The 22,039-nt window shown below is 44.2% G+C and overlaps 1 protein-coding gene across 4 annotated transcripts in view; it reads right to left on the bottom strand.

The window, feature by feature from the left end:
- Positions 1-443: 443 nt before the first annotated feature.
- Positions 444-22,039, bottom strand: part of P4HA3 (prolyl 4-hydroxylase subunit alpha 3) — a 40,975-nt gene continuing 19,379 nt past the window's right edge. For 2 of the 4 annotated variants that reach the window (XM_081798815.1, XM_081798814.1), the window contains 9 exons: positions 19,619-19,670; positions 17,447-17,610; positions 17,032-17,208; positions 12,169-12,233; positions 10,641-10,800; positions 7,257-7,319; positions 3,677-3,745; positions 2,165-2,261; positions 928-1,132 (listed from right to left, as the gene is read on the bottom strand). In XM_081798815.1, coding sequence (XP_081654941.1) covers positions 1,062-1,132; positions 2,165-2,261; positions 3,677-3,745; positions 7,257-7,319; positions 10,641-10,800; positions 12,169-12,233; positions 17,032-17,208; positions 17,447-17,610; positions 19,619-19,670 — 918 coding nt within the window. In that variant the 3' untranslated portion in view covers positions 928-1,061. Of the gene's footprint in view, positions 1,133-2,164; positions 2,262-3,676; positions 3,746-7,256; positions 7,320-9,022; positions 9,959-10,640; positions 10,801-12,168; positions 12,234-17,031; positions 17,209-17,446; positions 17,611-19,618; positions 19,671-22,039 lie in introns of those variants that run through there. The other 2 variants (XM_081798817.1, XM_081798816.1) reach the window with 2 other exon arrangements.

Below are 22,039 nucleotides of genomic sequence, written 5' to 3' on the forward strand. Positions count from 1 at the left end.
CAGAGTTTAGTGCAAGCAGCCAGGCAAATAAACAAATAGTGAAATTCAGTGCAATGGGGGCTATTACAGAAGCATGGACAAAGTATAGTGAGATCCTTAAAGCACTCACCCTGCAGGGAAGACAACTGACCACAAATGACTAATTTCAATTTGAGAAACGTGTTACGAAGAAAATAAAATCAGTTAACATGAAAGAAAACGGCTGGCGGGTCGGATGGTCAGGGAAGAAAGGTCTGAAGTGACATTGAGCCCAGAGTGGGATGATGAGAGGCACTTGGCCATGGGGGCAATTTGAGGGAGCAGCAAATGCAAAGACCTGAAGGTGGGAACGATGCTGATGACGATGAGCATAGTGGTTTTAGGAACAAAAAGAATGTCATGTGTCTGGAATAAAATGAGAGGGGAATGGTGGGAGGTGAGCCAAGTTGAGATTATAGCATAAATACAATTTATGTATATTTTTTTATTCAATGTTACAATGTAAGAATATTCTTCGTTGTGAAAAATGATTTGTAAACATTTTTAATGGCTGTATTAAAAAATCATCATATAAAAAAAAGAAGAAAGTTTCATTCTGCTTGAAAAAAAAATCCTATGAGGTACACTCCTGTTACGGAGACAGTCCCTGCTCAGTCTTCAGAAGTCAGTGGGGAGAAGGGCAAAAAGCCATGGGAGTTAGGCTAGCCCCCTCCTGTAGGTGTCCTCATTGCCACTTCTGGGCCCCTGTGGTCAAGGCTCAGAGTGGCAAAAACCCCACTGACCAAACCCCAGGGACTATTGATATATCCTGTTTCCATCATAGAGTGTCTGAGCCCCAGAAACTTCTCCCTCTGGCCCTCTTGCCCCCTTCTTTGTATTGCCCATCCATTCTACTCTGACTGATGGTTTGAGAATTCTCAGGTGTTCCCTGGTACAGACCACTTCCTTTTGCAAGGAACAAGCAATGCAGACAAGGCCCTCTTCCAGAAGGTAGCTCTCCTTTCTCCTCTCCTAGCCTGGCCTTTGGCTTCTGGCTTCTCTGGAAAGTCACAGGACTCCACCAGCTTCTCTCTGCCAACATTTTAGTCTTTAGGGCTTGAGCTGCAGGGTCTGCGGAACTCCTGTCCATACTCATGTATCCACTTGTTGGCCACTGGGAGAGAATGGGGAAGAAGAAGAGAACAGGCTCAACCGATCAGACAGCAGCAATGCTCACTCACAGGGTCACGCAAGGGCCACTTACATTCTGCACCCTGGGCAACTCACTTGCCTCACCCTAGTCCCAGCCCTGCAACAGACTACAAGATATTGCTTCTAGCAAAGATAAATAGCAAAGAGGACACTGTCCCCTAGAAAAAGTCTCTGACAGGTTCTGTCTACTATAGACTAATTTTCAAACCTTGGGTACTAAGGTCACTCACGCTTCATTGATGTAGCACCTAAAAGTTCACCCTCCCCCTGGTGCAATGAGAAAAAAGCGGTGGCTTGTCTTGGCAATGTCCATCTCAGCATGACAGTCTCTCGTTGACTTTTTCTGTCTTCAGAACTAAGTGCTTTTGGACACATATATGACATAAATCATCTGCTGCTTATTTATTTAGCTCTTCCTTGTTTGACCATCTCCACACGGGGAGGCACTAAATGGGACACATAGTGGCTTGATGGTTCTCTCCTTGGGTCAGAGGGCTGGAGCTTGGAACCATTTTCCTCCTCAGCTGTGCTCAGGAATCAAGGCCTATCTGGTCAGGTCAATAAACTTTCACTGAGGGCGCCTGGGTGGCTCAGTTGGTTAAGCGACTGCCTTCGGCTCAGGTCATGATCCTGGAGTCCCGGGATCGAGTCCTGCATCGGGCTCCCTGCTCAGCAGGGAGTCGGTTTCTCCCTCTGACCCTCCCCCCTCTCATGCTCTCTCTGTCATTCTCTCTCTCAAATAAATAAATTTTTAAAATCTTTAAAAAAAATAAAAATAAACTTTCACTGACACCTGCTCTGTGAGAGAATCTTTGCCCTTTAAGGCTTCCCAATCTTTGGGGGCAACTAACCCACAATCTGATCATCTCAATATTAAGTGGCACTGTAATGAAGCTTTTGGAATGACAGGGCTATGCTATTTTCCAGCCACTCCCTATTTGACTTTACTCTGAATCCCTCACCCCATTCTCATGCCTAGAAAGGCAGGCCTTACCCCACTTATCTCCCACCAGGACAGGACAGCCCGCATGAAGTGTGTCACCATCCCCGTCACCACTCCTACGCAGATTCCACCAAAACAGTGCTGCATTCTGAAAACAAAAGGGCCCACCCCAGAGAGGGTCAGCCCAGAATTTCAGTCCTATGGAAGGACAAGACTATGACTAAGGACAAATGCATGCATATCATTAAACGAGAAAACTGTCCATGCAGATTGGGGGCAAGGCATGCATAACATGGCACAAGATGGCATAAGTTGCCATTCACCCATTCATTCATTCACGAATGCATCATTTATTGAGGGCCTGCTCCGCTCCAGGCCCTAAGGATGCAGAGACAAGTCATACCCAGTTCTGCTCTCAGGAGCCCCCAGTCTTATAGGAGAGACAGACATAAAAACAGAACAGGACAGTGTGGCAAGTGCTAGGAGAAAGGTGAACACATGATGTCACTGGATCCCAGAGGAGAGGCCCTCAGCAAAAACCACAAAGTGGAACAAAATATTCCTTATACAATTAAGAACTTAATTCAGATGCTTACCCTTCCTCAGGCACTTACTAATAATACCCCAGGAAGCAGGCTTTATCATACTCCCCACTTTACCAGCAATGAAGTTGAGGCTTTGGGGCTTTAAGTAATGCAACTAAGAAGGAGCAAAGTCAAGACTCAAACGCAGGTGTTTTGACAAATCCTGTATGTCCTTTTTTCCCTGTGGACAGCTTTTTTCCCCTATACAATTCCTATAGACTTAGTTTAACCTTGGCCATTAGAAGCTGTCAAAGCCCTAGGTAATGAAGAGCTTTCCAGGAGGCATTGACAGCGTCTGCATTCCCAAGTCTAGAAGAGACACCAATCCCCTGAGGACTCCTAGATCCCGACCTTTACTTAGGCCGTGCTTACGATGTGCTTGGCACTGTGCTAAGTGTTTTATAGGCACGATATCATTTCTATATCTTCATTTCATTCCTGAGTTAGGTAAGGGCTTTGAGGGAGCTTGATGGGTCTGAAACTGGGGGGAAATGAAACCTCTATCACACGGCCCTCCCCTTGCCTCACGTGATCTCATAGCTCTTATTGCAATAGTTGTTACTGCTTGTTAACTTCTCTGCGAGCTCCTGGAGGACAAGGACTATGAGTTTTCCTCGGTACCTCAGTGCTTTCAGCCCTCGGTGTTTACTGAATGAATGCCTGAGGGGACCAGTTGCTCTAGAGGACCCAAGGGTCACTAAAAGAGAGTTCTTACCTTTGAGGAGTTCTATCATAATAGAGAAGGCAGACAGGTAATCATCTACTTGTAATATAAATAGTCATTAAATTTGAAAATAGATGCACAAGTAACATGTGGTCATCTAAATTGAGGAATTATCTTTGATTTTGAGAATCAGGGGAAAATATCTTTTTATCCCTCCTCCCAGGAATAAGCTTGCAAGCACAGACAGCACGGAAGCTCAGGTGTTAGTTCTGCACTCTTATTACCACCATGTGCTGGGACCAGACCCCCACTCACCTTGACCACAGGCACGCTAAAGTTGGCATAGATGAAGGCAGTGGCTCCTCCAGCTTCCACGGAGCTCAGCTACAATGCCAAAGAGTCAGCAGTGAAATAGCCCCTGACTGTCCAACTCTGTCCTACTTGACATCTGATGTCATTTGTGCAGAGAATCCTTCCCAGGTTCCCCAATTTCAGCTCTGAGAGAAATACTTATTGAAAGATTATCACCCAATTTAGGAATTAAGGGAGCCTACTCCCTGGCATCAGTGTTTGCCTGCAGGGCCATAAGAGGACAGCCTTTAGGAACTCCCCCGCTTTCTTCATCCTTCCAGCTAACATCCTTATTGAGGGCTACAGTAAGTCGATTTGAAGTTTGAGACCGTCAGGAAGAAATCTAGTTTAAATCACAACCCAAGACACAAGAATGTTTCACAAAACATTCTTACTACATGAGATACCCTTTGTTATTTTCCATTTTATTTTGTTCTATTCTAGTTCAGATTTCTGAAATGTTGACCACATCCACTAAATTAATTTCACAGCCCACTAATGGATCATGACTGTGGCTTACAGAGCACTTTTATATTACAATTAGTTTTCCAAGTTGGGCATTGTAGGAACCACTGATTGCAGCTTTGGCATGTTTCCCAGACCACTCATCCCACGCTAAGTAACCTCAGCTAAGGAGTTTCACCACTGGTATATTCTAGAATTGTAGAGGTCTTCTCTTAATATGGAGATCTTTTTCTGATTGTCAAAGAAATATATAAAAAATTTAAAAATACAGGAAAATACTTATATTACTCATCATATCATCGAGGAAAAAAAGCACAATTGTAATTTACATACTAATAACAGGCATTTATTCAGCACTGACTACATGCTAGACGTTATACAAGTCCTTACAGATATATTATCTCACTTATTCCTCACAACAGTCCTGTAAGTTAGAATTGATATTGTTATAATTCACATTTTACAGATGAGGAAACTGAGTCTCAGAGAGATTAAGTACTTAACAAAAGGTCACATCACTCTTCGGTGACTGAGCCCAATTTGAACTGAGCCACTGCTAACTACCAAGTCCCTGCTCACAATTTTTATGCTATACCCTTGAACATCCAGGTTATTTCCAAATGTTTGCTATTCTAAGCAACTCTTAGTGAGTAAAATCTTTTTTTTTTTTTTTTCATTTTACACTGTTCTCATAAGAAAGAGTCTGGGCCATTAGTATTACTGAGTCAAGAGTGTATGCATACATTGAGTACTTTTGGTATGTACTGCTAAGTTATTTTCTCACCAGCAGCGCAACATGACAGAGCCAGTCTGACCTCACCCTGTCTCGCAGAACGTTTGTGGATCCCACCACATTCACCTGTTAGCAGTTAGGACGTTGGCACTTGTTAGAGGAAACTGAACTAACATGGGGATTCAGAACATGGTAGTGACAGTGGTGACTTTTAGCATTTCATGGCTCCCCGTGTAGCCCCTTGGGAAGGTCGATGAGAGCAACAATTTGCTCCTTGTGTTCAAGTAACTAATGGGATGATTCCATTCTAACCCCTGTTGTCAGCAACTATGGGTGTAAGCAAGATACTCAGGGGGAGCCTGCACTTTCCTGCATTCCTTTACCTACGGTTTTGCAGTATGGCGGGAAGGAATGACATCAAATTGAAAAGAGAATCTGACCTGTGTTCTGTGAAGCTTCTGAGCAGGATTGTGAGATCAGTGGAGTAGAAGTAAACCTTCCACTGTTTTGTACTGGGACTGATCTTATCTCCAGTTTGAACAAAAAATTAGTAACTTGATTTCAGCTCAGTCCTCTGCACATCTTATAGGTTATTTTCTCCCTACAATATTACGCTTAGATTCTCCACAAACCTTAATGTCTGTCATTAGAAATGCTTGTAATGGTCTTTACCTACCTCAATCTGAAGATGAAAGAATTGGGATAACCTAGCATGTCCTAGGTCCCACGATGCCAATGCCCCTTTAAGGGGTCATATACCTCCTTGTGGGATGCAATGATAGAAACCTATTGGATAAAACTTTACAGAGTGACGTCCCCTTACATTATCTCATCAGATCCTCATGACAACCCTATGAGGAGGTGCAGGACAAGAAAGCAAGCTCAGAGAATTGATGTGATTTGTGCTGAGGCCACATATTAAGTGGCAGAACTGGAACTAGGCCAACTAACTCTAAGTGCATTCCATTCCACTGTCACAAATGCTTATACTCAAATGTGCACGCACACATGTGTATACTCACCGCCCCCCTCCACATACACACACTTGCATTTTGCCATTTACAAGTGCAGGGCTCTTGCAACCATGCTACCCTTACCATAGGAACTGGGCCTCAGGAACCAGGGAACAAAGCGGTAGGAGCTACTAGGGAGGTAAAGAACAGAGAGATACTGGCCCCTAGATGTCCTATTCTTCGCTTGATACCAATATTCCTCACTACCTGTGACTTCCCATGCCATCTGGAGTCATCAGCCGGAGATACAACCAGCTGCTGATATAAGACATGCCCTCTGCCTGGAGAGCTGACGTCCCTCCAATGCCTGATCAGAACACTCAGAATGACCACTAGAGGCCAGACACCACTGCAAGTGGCAGCCTTCTGGTTCTGCGGCAAGTATAAAACCCAGTCACAGGAAGAACTACAATGGAATCACCAGCACTACAGACCATAAAGTGTGGCCTCTGGTTGTCCTTTTTTGGCTGCACTGTGGAGACGACACAGCACTGAGAAAAGAGGGAATGCTAGGGTGGGGGTGTGCCATTCTAATAAGCCTGAAACCAGGACTTCATCTTTGGGTGTTACGTAGAACCCTTCTATTAACATGTTTATCCCTTCAGTTAGCAGTCATACACCTCTTATAATTTAAGTGACAGATGATTGAAATTATGACTGGTCCACAGAGAATGAAGTAAACCTACATGATCTGCAGGGAAGGGGGTAGGTGAGATAATAGCGACTAGGTTCAATTCCTAGGATCAGGTCAGAAATTAGGAGAGGAGGCCAGTTTATTTGTTAAGGGGGTATCCCGCAGATTTTATGGGGACATTGGAAAGAGAATTTTCACTACATGTAAGACAGCAACACTTACTGAATTTCTTAGTAGACATCTCTGTTCTTCCCTCCTGTAATCTTAGCTGTCTCCTTCCTCTTCCCTCTTTCCCCTCATGGCTCCACAACCTCATCTGTGGATCCATGCTTTCCAACACCAACTAGTCTGTGTGACCTCAGAGAGAGACTGTCACATCCCCTTCCTGTGTTGGTTAGGTCCTAGGATCTCCTGGCCTTCAATGTAACCTTCAGTGTAACCCTACTTCCCATCCTAATCACTGCCTATGACAAGGTCATATTTAAGTCTATGCACTGTAAGCTCTTTGAGGGCAGGAACTCTGACTTCTGTTTCTTTATCTCCGATAGTGCCTATTAAAAATGCTGTCTGAAAGTCACAAAAGTCTCAGAGATTTTTGTGCTGTATCAGATAAAATCAGTATCTGATACTGCTTTGAAAACCATAAAAGAGAAGCAGTCATTAAATAAGAAGCCCTGGTCCATCCAAAGCAAGACTCACATAGATCATAAATGTTGCCACTCGGTTCCCAGACTTCATTCTGTACAGTGGGCTAGTTGGTGACTGAGACAAAAATAGAACATATCATTATTTTATGCAGATGGCACCAGACTGACAGGATTCCCACATAATACAAGGAGAAAAATGGGGATGTCACAGGTGGGATATAGCCTTGAGCCACACCCTTGCTGGCAGGTACTCACTTAAGTTTTTTTCTTTTGCTAATTTATTAGATACTCATTTAAGTGAATTGTATACAGTTGATCCTTGAACAATATGGGTTTAAACTGTGTAGGTCCACTTGTATGCAGGTTTTTTTTCAATGAGTATTGTAAATGTGTTCTTACGATTTTCTTAATAACATTTTCTTTTATCTAGCTTACTTTATTGTAAGATTACAGTATATAAACATATAACATACAAAATGTGTTAATCAACACATTTTTATGTGATTGGTATGGCTTCTAGTCAACAATAGGCTATGAGTATTTAAGTTTTGGGGAGTCAAAAGTTATATACAAATTCTTGGCTGTGCAAGGGGTTGGCCCATGTTGTTCGAGGGTCAACTGTACTAATCAAACAGAATTGCTTGTCAGTAGTGAAAGTACTATATGAGGTTAACTTCAGGTTCAGTGAAATAAAGAAATTAGTAGATACACTATTACAGATAATCATTCTATAGGAACACCAAGTCATCAGACTGAAGTTCCCAATTATTTGCTTGAGACACACTGTTGTCATAGTACAGTTTGACTGAGATACAATTTACATATCCTAAATTCACCCACTGTAAGGGTGTTTTTCAGTGAGCTTTAGTAAATTTTAATAGTTGTGCAGCACTCCCACAATTCAATTTTAGAACACTTGCCTCAGCTTAAAAAGTTGCCTCATGTCAGTCAGTCCCTATCCTACCCTCAACCTCGGGTAACCACTGATGTGCTGTCTCTATAGTCTCGCCTTTTCTAGAAATTTCATATAAACAGAATCATAAAATACGTAGTCTTTTTTTGTTTGGCTTCTTTCACTTCGCATAGAGTTTTTATGGTTCATCTCTATTGTTGGATGTATCAGTAGTTAGTTCATTCCTTTTTATTGCTGAGTAGTATTCCATTCTGTAGATATAGAAAATTTTGTTTATCCATTCACCTGAATGGGTTGTTTATAATTCTTAGCTATTACCAATAAATCTGTTATGAACATTCTTGTACACATGTTTGTATGGACATAGTTTCCTTTCCTCTTGGGTAAAATACTTAGTAGTGGAATGGCTGCATCATATGTAGGTGTATGTTTAACTTTTTAAGAAACTGCCAAACTAGGGCACCTGGGTGGCTCAGTCAGTTAAGCGTCTGCCTTCAGCTCAGGTCATGCTCCCGGGTCCTGGGATCGAGGCCTGCTTTGTCGGGCTCCCTGCTGAGCAGGGAGTCTGCTTCTCCCTCTTCTTCTGCCCCTCCATCCTACTCATGGTCTCTGTCAAATAAATAAAATCTTAAAAAAAAAAAAAAAACCACCAGGGGCGCCTGGGTGGCTCAGTTTTTAAGCGCCTGCCTTTGGCTCAGGTCGTGGTCCCAGGGTCCTGGGATCGAGCCCCGCATCGGGCTCCCTGCTCCGCGGGGAAGCCTGCTTCTCCCTCTCCCACTCCCCCTGCTTGTGTTCCTCCTCTTGCCTTATCTCTCTCTGTCAAATAAATAAAAGCTTAAAAAAAAAAACAAACGCCGAATTGTTTTCCATGTTTTCAAGAGTGGCTGTACCATTTCACATTCCCATCAGCAATGTATGAAAGTTCGAGTTCCTCCACATCTCCATCAACACTTGATATGATCTGTCTTTTTTAATTTTAGCCACCGTAATAGAAATATGGTGCTGTCTCATTGTGGTTTTAATTTCTAGTTCCCTAATGACATTGAGTATGTTTTCATGGGCTTATTAGCCATTCATTTATCTTATTTCATTATTCAAAATATTAATTCAAATAAGCCCATTTTTAAAAAATTGAGTTATGGGATGCCTGGCTGGCTCAGTAGATAAAGCACGCAACTCTTAATTTCAGGTTTGGGAGTTTAAGTCCCACACTGGTCATAGGGCCTACTTAGATAGATAGATAGATAGATAGATAGATAGATAGATAGATAGATAAAAGAAAAAATTGAATTGTCTTATTTTTTTTAAAGATTTTATTTATTTATTTACTTATTTGAGAGAGAGACAGAGAGAGAGCATGGGGGTAGGGGCAGAGTGAGAGGGAGAAGCAGATTCCCTGCTGAGCACGGAACCCGACAAAGCAGGGCTCAATCCCAGGACTCTGAGATCATGACCTGAGCCAAAGTCAGATGCTTAACCGACTGAGCCACCCAGGTGCCCGTGAATTATCTTATTATTGAATTATAAGTTATTTATATATTTTGGATACACGTCCTTTGTCAGATATAGAATTTGTAAATGTTTTCTCCTAGTTAATGGCTTGTCTTTTCATTTCCTAATGGTGTTTTTGAAAAGCAAATGATTTTAATTTTGATGAGGGCCAATTTATCACTTTTATTTTTCTTTTATGGATTGTGCTTTGTTAATTTTTGTATATGGTATGAGGTAAGGGTCTAAAGTTGTTGTTGTTGTTGTTGTTGTTATTTTGCAAGTAGATAACCAGTTGTCCCAGCACCATTTGTTGGAAAGGATATCTTTTCCTCATTGAATTTCCTTGGCACCTTTGTGAAAAATCAATTGACCATAAATGTGTGAGTTTATCTGGACTTTGTTCTGTTCCACTGACCTATGTGTCTATCCTATATCTGTTCCACATGGCCTTGATTACTGTAGCTCTGTATTACATTTTGAAATCAAGTAGTGTGTGGCCTCCAACTTGGTTCTTTTTCAAAATTTTGGCTGTCCTGGGTCCTTTGTATTTCCATATACATTTTAGGATCAGCTTATTAATTTCTATAAAAATAAGCATCCTATAATTTTGATAAAGTTTGGGTTGAATCTACAGATCAATTTTGGGGAGATCTTCAAATCCTCAAAAATTATTTACTGAGTACACATCAGCAAAGATGGGCAATTGAGATCATGAGAAAAGGAAAGTAACTGGAAGAAGGACAATCTTCACTGGGAAGTCCCTGGGTGAAGTGAGATAGAAGACTCCATGACAGGCCACATTCTTCTTCCCACGAGCAAATTTTGGAAAGGGGGGATGGTGGCCCCAAAGGAAATGAGTCAGCAGCGGCAATCAACTTGAAACCAAGGTTTTCAGACCTTCCTGGAACAAAAGCCTTTGTTCTAAGATTTCACTTGGTATTCCCTGAGAACATTATAAGGGCTCTGCCTTAGAGAAATAAATAATACCCTGGTTCCCTACCACAGGAGGTTGATCATTGACCCTATAGTTACCGTAGCATGGTCAAAGTGAGGCTCATAGTGACCGCCAATTCCATAATTCACCACCTGGAGATACTCTGCGTAGGGAGGCTGGACATCAAGGCCTGTGAGGGCACCAATGCGATGGTCAAGGGTCACCAGCAGGGGATCGACGGTGTCCTTCAGCCAGGCACTAAAACACACCACAGGTTGTAGCATCAATGATCTGATGCCAGAAATGACTATGTCTGTGAATGAATGAGTTATATCAACTGCCGGAAGGAAGGAAGGAAGGAAGGAAGGAAGGCTGGCTGGCTGAAGAAACAGTATAAACACAGACATGGAGTTATAACAATATACAGTCTATGTAAGTGTGGGAGCATTTGGTCTATGAAAGAAGTAATGGGAGACAAGGCTGGAAAAGTATGTTCAGGAGCTGTTGTAAAAAGCTGAGGACACCATGGTCATAAAACTGGTCTTTGTGGGTGGTAGATAGTCAGTGAAGGTTCATGGACAGGAAAGTGATTTGGTGACCAGGAGTTCACTGATGACCTTTGAAGGATCAGTTCCAGTGAAGTTGTGAGGACAGAACCAAAATTCAAAGGGATACAGAGTGATGGTAGGGAAAGAAGAGGAGGCAGCGAGGGTGTCAACTTCTTCACCTGAAAAGTAAAGAGAATACCACCTACTCCCTTAAAAGCAATGAATCTAAGTAGAAGGTCAGATTTTTCTCTTTGACACTACAATGTCAGAAAGGTTAGAAAAGCAATAAAGTGAGGCCATATGGACCTTCCAAAGTTTAGAGAATAACTACTAGTATGAAAGGTCCCTAAATGTACCAGACCAAAGAAGTTAAGGTTAAGCCAAATGATTCTGAATCAAAGCTTTCATTATTCACCTCACTTCCCAGACAACAAAACTATCCACTCAGCCTGAGGTCTGGCCTCTCCCTAAAGATGCTGTTGTCACTGCCTCCCATGGCTCTGATGGGGACTCATTCTCTTACTCATCATAAATCCTGTCTTTACAATACAAATCAAGGACTGCAAGGGGGTGGGGGCAGGAGTTGAGGGGAGAGGATAAAGCTGGGCTTTCACAGCTGAATCTGCCTCTCTAAAAGCCAGGTCCACAGATTCTGGCCACCCTTCTTGCCTGAATGTTGGCACGTCATGCTTCGAATATGAGTCAGGAGGCAGGAATGGAACCTTATAAAGTCAAATTCCAAATGGGAACAGAACTGAATTCTCCGGAGAAGCAATCCTGGCTAGGAGAACATCTCCACACCTAATTTCTGGTTCCTGGCCTAAAAGCTTTGTTAAGTCTCTCCCTAAGGGCCTCCTAGTTAAGTCCTCAGACCCTATAACAACCTCTGAAAGGGCCTTGGGTGAGGGGAGTGGAAATTTCTCCCTCTCAACAAGCATGTACAGGTAGAAACATGAACTATGGATTCTCTAGCAGCATCTCTGGATGGCTGTTGCTGACCTTCAGTCAGCTGTGCCACAGGCCCAAGGGCAGGCAGCAAGTATGACCAGAGTCCCTGCCAAGGAAGGACGCCTCTTACCTTTTGCTGATTCGGTACTCCACTGGCAACTGCTTCTCCCCTGATGCCACCACAGACCTCTGTAGCTGATGTGGAGGACGTAAGAGAAAGTGGGCATCAAGGACGATGTGAAGGGAAGGACTCGGCCATTTCCATAGACATGCCCCCCTCTTCAAAGTAAACCTAACAATCGCCAGTTCCTCCCTAATTTCAAGTATTTTGCACATGCTACGAATTTAGTGATAGCTATCGATCTCAAAAACAAAAGATAATAAGTGACCAAAAAATCTGAGCCGAAAATAACCTTTAGCGGCATGTCTGGTAGACAGTAAGCACTCAAAAAAGCTTGCTGAACTGAAATAAAGTGATATTTGAATCCCTTTTGCATCTGAGACTGTGAGTTCTGTCAGAACAGGGGCTGTTTCTCACTCAGCTTTGTATCCTCGTGGCACAGGGCCTGGCCTACGGTAAGCACTTAGTGTTTGTCATATTAAATGAACACCTCCAACGAGGAAACTCTCCACCCTCAGAGGTAGCCCGCTCCCCTGAACAATTCCGACAAAGCCCTTCCTTATTAAGAATCAAAATCTGGGGGCGCCTGGGTGGCTCAGTTGGTTAAGTGGCTGCCTTGGGCTCAGGTCATGGTCCCAGGGTCCTGGGATCGAGACCCACTTCGGGCTCCCTGCTCCGTGGGAAGCCTGCTTCTCCCTCTCACACTCCCCCTGCTTGTGTGCCTTCTCTCACTGTCTCTCTCTCTCTGTCAAATAAATAAATAAAATCTTTAAAAAAAAAAAAAAAGAATCAAAATCTGTTTTGCTGCAACTGCCTTCATTATGTGGGGAAAAAATCCCAAACAGGTTCAATGTCACTAATTTAACTAAATGTTTCTATTTTGTTCTGAATGTCTAGATATGAATTTTAAATTCTTTTTAAATAAAGTGGTTTCTAACTGCAAAAGCACTGTACCAGGGACAGAAAGAGATTTACATAAGGATGTGTCTACTTCTGCATCTGTCATCAGAATGTCAACTCCATGAGGGCAAGTCTTTTGTCGGTGTCCCTAGAGTCCAGAGAAGGCCTGGAAGGGAGTAGGTGCGCAATATTGGTGAAAGGAACAAATGAATGAATGAATGAACCAGAGTCCTGTGCTTAATGACCCAGCCCTGGCACTTCACACGCAGTCAGAGCAGAGCAATGAACTGCACAAGACACACACCCTTTCCCTTCTTGGAGGCTTCTGTAATATTATTATTCCTGCTGCTAAACCAGGAAGACAACTTTGGAAAAGTCTCTTTGTTTCCTTGAACCCGTTTCCTCAGCTATAAAATGCAGTATGTGAACAACGCCTTCTTGGCGTTCCTTCCAGCCTATCCTTCTATGATATCAGGATGCAGGGCATCAGTGGGTGACTGATAATGCCTCTGTCTAGTCCTTCACCCAGCATCCTCCCCTGGGCTCCTTGTGTAGGAGAGAGGAGAGATTCTTAGAGGAGTTGCTGCCTTATGTTCTTCTAGGGTAACATCAGTGGTTTAAAGAAAAATCCTAGGGAATCTCCATTCCATCCCTGTCCCCATTAAGGAGCCACCTTGCACTTAATTCCTTTAACAATTATTTATTGTACACCAGCAAGTCATTCACTTTTGGGGACAAATATTTATTGGTTGTTCCCTGTGCTGAGTACCACGCTAGGCATTGGAAATACAGAATATGGAGCAGACGTAAGTCATGCAACGGGGCCATAATGGACAAGTACAGGGCACTAAGAGAATATTACAAAGGAGCATCTAGTCCCTTATGAGGGACAGGAAGTCTTCCCAGGATACCCAAATGACAACTGGAATCATACAGGTGAAAAGAGACCAAGGGGAGAGTGACTTAGAGAGAAGAGTATGTGCGCAGGGGTTAGGGGGAGCGTGGCCCGTTCGTGGCGATGCAAGTTGTTTAGTGTGGCTGGGGCGTCGAGCGCAAGGGGCACATGCTGTGGAGGGGTCAGCAGCAGCAGGCCAAGGAGCTTTATAACATTCAAGTGACCCATTCAAGAGTTTAAAGCAAGGGCTTGGCGTGGTCAGATGCAACCTTTTAAAAAGTAGTCTGGCTGCAATGGGCATAATGCAGGGCTAGGCATTTCAAGGACGGCCTATGATCCCTCCTAGATTATAGTCTAGTTGAGGAGACAGGATGATAACCCCCGAAACAACTAGTGATACTAGACAGCACAAAAATGGCAGAATAAATGAAAAAAAAAATCAAATATAGACAACTGATGACAAAAGCTTTGAGTTCAAAAAAGAGAGAGGTTCTTGTACGTGGCCCCAAAAAGTGCTCTGAAGAAAATGTTCCTACTGAAAGTACCCACGAAAGTGGAGAGTGACAGGGCTAGTGGGCAAAGGGAGGCATGAGGCTTCCACAGAGTCTTCACGAATGGGTAGGATGTGGATGGAAGGACAAGTGACAAGAGAGCAGTGTTTGGGATGGGACACAGATGAAGTAAATTCAAGGCTCAGGAGAGGCTTCAGTGGCTTGGGTTGAATTTAGTTTCCATGTGGCAGACCCACCCTATAAGCCGAGGCTTATTCCCGGCAGAGCCGAAGACCACACAGGGATCGGCGCCTCCACATCAGCCTCTGGGAAGAGGGAGAGTGGCGAAGTCTTTGCCTGCCAAATAGCCGACCTGGCCAGGCCGGACTGCTGGGAGGGCTGCCTGTCCTGCTACCGCGACAGTCCAGTCGTTCTTTTTTTTTTTTTTTTTAAGATTTTTTATTTATTTATTTGAGAGAGAGAGAATGAGAGAGAGCACATGAGAAGGGGGAGGGTCAGACAGAGAAGCAGACTCCCTGCCGAGCAGGGAGCCCAATGCGGGACTCGATCCAGGAGCTCCAGGATCATGACCTGAGCCAAAGGCAGTCGCCCAACCAACTGAGCCACCCAGGCGCCAGCCCAGTCGTTCTAAGGAAGAAGCACCTGCTGGCCAGATGCTGCCGCTGGCTCACTGAGATGCCGAAGCTATTGAAGATACTTTGTTCCAACTGACCGGCGGAGCTTAATGCTCTCAAACACTGCACAAAGATTCCAGACTTCCCTGGAGGGGCTCCTGGATGAGATGACTCTTGCTACTCTTATCCCTCCGATCCATGTCTGCTAGTCAAAATCTTCCTTAAAATCAACAGGCCTGATCATGCCAATCTGCTGTTTAAACTGTCCAAGAGCTCCCCCCACCCCCACCCCACCCCAGCCCCAGCCTCTGGGATCAAACCCAAGCTCCCCAGCATTATACCTACGGCACTTCCTGATGGTATCTCACCGTCTGGCCTCATCTCGGATCACCTCCTAGCCCATCCCTCGCACGCTTGCGCCAGCAAGCTCCACCCCACTCTCTGAACACACCGCCTGTGGGGTCCTTGCACGTATTGTTCCGTCTTCCTGCCATACCCTTGGCCACCTTGTTACTCGATGAATTTCACATCCGCAGGGACGCCTCCTCTGTTTTCCCGTCCTCTCTTTACCCATCTGCCTTTCCCTCACAGGAAGGCTCACTTTTGGAGGCCGCCGTAGCACGGTGCCCTGCACAGTGTCGTGTACATACCCGTTTCCCCCGTTATGCTGTGAGCTCCTAAAGGGAAAGGGCCAATGCTAAATCTCTGCGAATGTCCCACCCCCGGTGCAGCGTCTGGCACACAGCAGGCTCGGTTCCGTTGACAGGGGGCCAAACGACCACCTGGATGAACAGGGCACCATCGAGGGCACGCACGATGACATCAGGAATTCTGAGACAGCCATTTAAAGAGGCAGCATGCTTATAACGATGAGGTAGTCTGTGTTATTTTTCTAAATAGTTGCCACCCTTCCAGGGGGAGGATTAAATGTCCTCTCCCCCTTGACATCAAGGTCGGCGCCACGGCTGGGAGAGCCCTCCCTGCAGGAGCATTAGACACACTCTCCCTGTTGACTGCGGTGGTGGCCCCATGCTTTGCCTCAACCGATGAAACAGGGGCAGAAGCAGGAGCTTTAGGAGCCACCTAGCAGTTGGTCATCTCTGTCTTTTCTGTCTCCTCTGAGGCTGGAGGTGTCCCAGACGTAGGTGGCTCTGTCAGGCTGGGTCTCCAAGTGAAGACAGTTCTGCCCCCCAGCTGCAGCCAGCCAAGACAGGCACGTAGTGTAAGTAAGAAACAAACCTTTGTTGTTGTTGTGTCTGAGACTCGGGGGCTGTTTGTTACTGACCATAATCTAGCCTCCGTTAGCTGCCATGAGAAGGCAGAGGAACAGAACAGCCATCGAAGGACCGCTGAGTTCCAGGTCTGGCTACAGCTACGCGCCTGCCCTTCATCAAGTCCCTTCCCCTCTCTGGGCCTCTGTTTCCTCTTTAACAAAATAATCTAGCTAAACTAGATAATCTTTCCACTCGGTAATCCTGTAAATCTGCACTAGGATATCACTCCTGGTCCATCATTTCACTCTTTAAAAAAAAAAAATTCTACTCATTATGTGGAATGACTGACATTGGGGAGGAGGGGGTCCTTTTGATTTTTTTAGGTTAAATTTACATATAATGATATGCACAGATCTCAAGTGTATGATTTGCTAAATTTTCACAAATGCACACAGCTGTGTACTCCACGTCCCTAAAACAAGATATTGAGAGCACATTTTCAACACCCCAGCAAATGCCCTTGTTCCCTTCCCCAGCCAATCCCCTCCCTCCAAAAGCAATGACTACTGTGATTTTTTTTTTTTTTTTACCATTGATTCGTTTCATGGAATGGTTGGCATTTTGAATTCCTGGATTGATAAAGTGTACAGTTGTTCAGGCTGCCTGTTCTCACATTCCTGAACCCCAGGCATGTGATGACACAAAGAGAAGTTTTGGCAGGCTTTGGGGACACTCACCCACGGTTCTGCAAGCCCTCTAATTTTCTGAGCCTCCACGTCACTGACAAAGTCATGGTAGAGAACAACATAGGGCTCCAGGTGGATGACCTCCTTCCGGACGGGCTGGAGCTGCAGGTAGGGGCTCGAATTTGTCTCATACGAACAGTAGAGGCTAGGGATCTGGTAGTGAGTAGGCTGGAAAAAAAGCCTAGAATCAGCATGAGAGATGAAGGGTCTAGGAGAAGCCAGTGTAGAGAACTACGACATAAAAAAACTGGCATGCGGGAGATTGAGAATGTGGTCAGTCTGATGCTGTCCACATGAGCTTTATGTTTCTAACGCATCAGCCTTTTCCCCTCACGTCGTTCCAATGCAACCTTCTCTTTCTCTAGCTACGCCTGTTCCCCCTTTCTCTTTCCCTGAGGAATCCTACCTGGGATCCTAGGGTCTGACACAACCCCTCATAGGTGTCTCTGGTCTGCAGGTGGGGTACGTTGGGCCTCTGGATGACAGCCTCAGCTACCACCTGGTTGGGGCTCTCTGCCAAAAGCTTTTCGTATTTCAACACATTCCTGGCCATCCTCTTATTATCTGGGCCTGGAAGAAATCAGAGCAGGGAATAATACAGATGAACAAACAATGGTCTCCGTTTTCTCAAGTTTTCCTATAGCTTCCCGGTCACACACGACCAGCCACTGGACACCATGAAAAGCTGCCATGTCCATGCACAGGAGGACGGTAAGGCCCTCACTCCCAGAAGAGTACCTGGTATTAAAAAAGACTGAGTTAGGCCCAGTAGATCTGAGGGTGCAAAGGACTTTGGGAAGGAAAGTGGTACTGAACACTGTTAGACCAAGGGATCATAAGGATGGCAGCTCTAGGATACCGTGATGGTAAGTTTCATGTATCGGGAAGAAGCTTCACTCCTTCCTTCCTTCCTTCCTTCCTTCCTTCCTTCCTTCCTTCCTTCTTTCCTTCCTTCCTGCCTTCCTTCCTGCCTGCCTTCCTTCCTTCCTGCCTTCTTTCCTTCCTGCCTTCTTTCCTTCCTTCCTTCCTTCCTGCCTTCATTTACCCATTCAATACATCTTCAGGGAACATCTACCATGTACTGGATACTGTGCTAGAGGCTAACCTTCCAGAGTTTAGAGCCTAATGGAGAAAAGCTACATTAAATAACTACTCACAATGAAACCCATAAATGCTATGAAAGAGAAGTCCAGAGAGCCAAAGCCTATAGCAGAGAGACCCAACCTATTCTTCACTGGAGCAGTGAAAGCTAATCCATTCCCCAATCTACAAGATCCTTCAAAATTCCTAACTGGCCTACATACAGAACAGTGCAGTATGAGATGGAGGGGTTCTAGACTTTGGTTCTAGCCCGGGTTGTCTTGTGTCTTATCTGTGCCCACCTGTTGGTGCCCCCTGTGGCTGTAAGATGCCCCTGGGCTAGCAGCTCCCCATGGCCTGCTAGCCTCTGTCCTGAGTTTCAGTGCCTCTCAGAAGGACATGCTGGATTGTTCTAATGCTCCCAAAGCATCTTTCTCTGAGGAGCTCAGTGTGCCTCTTAACTACCACGACCACCACCACCACCACCCTGGCAAAAGAGGGGACAGAAGTTACCATCCTTTTTGTAACAAGAGGCAAAATGAAGTTTGGGAGAATAGAAGCAGTGAGCCCAAAACCCCAGTGAAAATACTGCAGAGCCAGAAATGGAACTGGTAATCCCAATTTGCTGTGTCCTACTCCACCTATAACTGCGCATGGTTTGGGTTCTCTGGGACAGGTAGAGATTTTAACAGAGCAAACATAAAGAAAGAGAGAAGGGTTGGGTTATCATTTTGCCTGTAGTAATTGCCCACATGTTTCCAGATCATTTGGCTACTTCCACATCCTACTGCTTGCCCAATTATCAGACTGGAATAATGTTACTAAATGGATTCAGTAAAAAGCGATACAACTGTGAAGTCCTCTGTGAAATACTTTATATTAAAATATCATAGTGATTATTTACTTACCTTAGTATCTCAGTATCTTATTAAAGGAAAACCTGGGAAGCCAGCTTCCACCAAAATTTTCACTAAAAATATCCAAGCAGAGAGCTAGGCTAGGAAATCTCCCTCCCATTTAACTCTGGTGACGTGCCCCGGGAGGAGTGTCAAAGCTGAACCCCGCACTAACTGAGCAGGGTGCTTGTCAGCCACGTGAGCTCTGGTTTAAAGGGAAGAGCTGCTATCTCTGTGGAAACAGCCAAAATCAGTCATCCCACAGAATCACTCTCCTTGCACGCACAGCTCTCACTGATCTCATTTGCCACACACACACCCCTCCCCTGGTCCTGGCCTTTTTCCCCGGCTGGGAGTGGAAGAGCAAAGGGACAGGTTGATACCTTCTTAGCATTTTCCCACAGACCAAAAAACTTCCCCCTGATGCACTGATCAATAGCTAAGAAAGATTTGATCCAAAATTAGAAATGTGGCTTGGATTATAAAATTAGAGAAATAAAAACACATGGCTGTCTCATCCTTGCAGGGATTAAGGGCCAGGAGCAGAAGGGATTTCCCAGTAAATCAGCGCTGTGGCTCATTCATCTTCTATCATTACATACTGTAGAGGAGAAACTCTCGGGAGAGGCTGAGGGCGCACGAAACATTGCCGGCCTATAAAACAAAAAGAAAGAAAGGAAAGGAGGAGTTAACTACACTGAGGATATCTCCTTTGACCAAATCATTAAATGGATTCAAACAAAAAACAAAAAACTATAAAATACTCTTACCACCAGGAGACAATAAGACTCATTGAAATGAGCAGCAGACTAGAAATGTAGAAGTTCTCAGTCCTAATTCAGGATTTGCAGCCCTAATGCAACTCAAGTCTCCTCAGTGTCCTCATTTACAAATGACGCATTCCCACCCTTACCGGGGAAGGTAGAAAAATAAATGAAAATAAACTTTCTTAAAGTGCCCTCAAATCTTAAAGCATGCAAAACCACATAACTGCAGGGTGTTGTTATTTCAGTATACTTAATTATTAAGCTTAACATGGAACTATAAAAGCCCTAGTAAAAATATAATTTGTTCTCCAGGCTCAGTCCTTCCTAGAGTCGACTAAGGTAGTGAGAGGGAGGCAAAGGAAGAACTAAACCTGAAACATTCCCACTGCATAGTAATGACCTCTCCCTGCCACCACCATTCGACCTTGAGCTACACAAGCTCAGAAGTACACAGGGGCTTTCCAGACAAACTGAGGAACAGAACCCATTGTAGGTGGGCTGCCATCCTGCCCTGGGCGCCAAGGAATGATGAACTGATAGAATTGTATTTCCTTCTGGTCATTTCATTTTTGCATGTTAAAAATTCATGTTTAAGGATAAAAGCAACAAGAAGCACACTATGAAATATGAGAAACGGGAAAAAGAAATGCTCTGCTGAAACCCAGGGGCTCCAAGCACTTTAGATGACTCAGAGTGTACATAGTTAACAGTCGTATTTGTTACACATTTTCATATCCTGATTGTTTCACTCTACATTGTTAGCAGGCGGACTTTTTATATCACTTCATAGTCTTCAGAGAGGGCATATTTTAACTGTGGTAAAAAACACACAACATAGGGGCGCCTGGGTGGCACAACTGGTTAAGTGTCCAACTCATGGTTCCGCTCAGGTCGTGATCTCATGGTCGAGAAATTGAGCCCTGCATGGGGCTCCACACTCAGCATGGGATTTGCTTGAGATTCTCTCCATCTCTCTCTGCCCCTCTGTACTCTCTTCCTCTCTCTCTCTCAAATGTACACATAGATCTTAAAAAAAAAAAAACAAACCCTAACATAAATTTACCATCTTAACCATTTCTAAGTGTATGGTTCAGTAATGTTAACTATATTCACATTGTTGTGCAGCCAATCCCAAGAATTTTTCCATCTTGCAAATCTGAAACTTTGTACCCAACAAACGACTCTCAATTGCCCCCTTCCTTCAGCCCCTGGCAACCATCATTCTACTTTCTGTCTCTATAAATTTGATTCCTCTAGATACTTCATATAAGTGCAATCATACAGTATTTGTCTTTTTATGACTGGTTTATTTTATTTAGCATAATGTCCTCAAGGTTCATCTATGTTGTAGCATGTATCAGAATTTCCTTTTCAAGATTTTATTTATTTATTTATTTATTTATTTATTTGAGAGAGAGAGAGCACATAGAGGGAGAGGGAGAAGGAGAAGCAGACTCCCTGCTGAGCAGGGAGCCCGACACGGGGCTCAATCCCAGAACCCCAAGACCATGACCTAAGCCAAAGGCAGATGCTTAACTGACTGAGCCACCCAGGCACCCCTAGAATTTCCTTCTTCTTTAAGGCTGAATATTAGTCCCTTGTATGTATAGACCACATTCTGTTTACCCATTCATCCCTCAGTGGACACTTGGGGTTGCTTCTACCTCTTGGCTGCTGTGAATAGTGCTGCCATGAACGTGGGTATGCAAGAGAAAGAGCATTTTTAATAGCTGCATTTCATTCCACCTAGAAGCTACATCACAGATGACCTGGACATAGATTGTCTGCACTTATTTAATACCATTAGTTATTCTGTTCCATACTTAACAGAGGCATAGTTAAGTACTGTATTGATATCTTATAATGTCAGATTATGAACTCAAGGTTATAGCTTTTCAAAATCTTCTGAGATGAAGAGAGCTAAAATACAACTTTACATATTTTTAAAACTCAAGGGCTCTTTCATGAGATAAAATTACATTTTATCAAGAACAAAGTTACTTTTGGGGTGCCTGGGTGACTCGGTTGGTTAAGCGTCTGCCCTCGGCTCAGGTCATGATCCCAGGGTCCTGGGATCGAACCCCACATCGGGCTCCCTACTCAGTGGGGAGTCTGCTTCTCCCTCTCCCTCTGTCCCTCCACCTGCTCTCTCTCTCTTTCTCAAATAAATGAATAAAATCTTAAAAAAAAAAAAAAAAGAACAAAATTACTTTTGCTGTCCCAGTTAAATTTCTTTGGAAATATGTACACTAAATA

This window comes from Leptonychotes weddellii, chromosome 11 (assembly GCF_054177405.1).
Source record: "Leptonychotes weddellii isolate Sample4059 chromosome 11, ASM5417740v2, whole genome shotgun sequence".
Classification (NCBI taxonomy): Eukaryota; Metazoa; Chordata; class Mammalia; order Carnivora; family Phocidae; genus Leptonychotes; species Leptonychotes weddellii.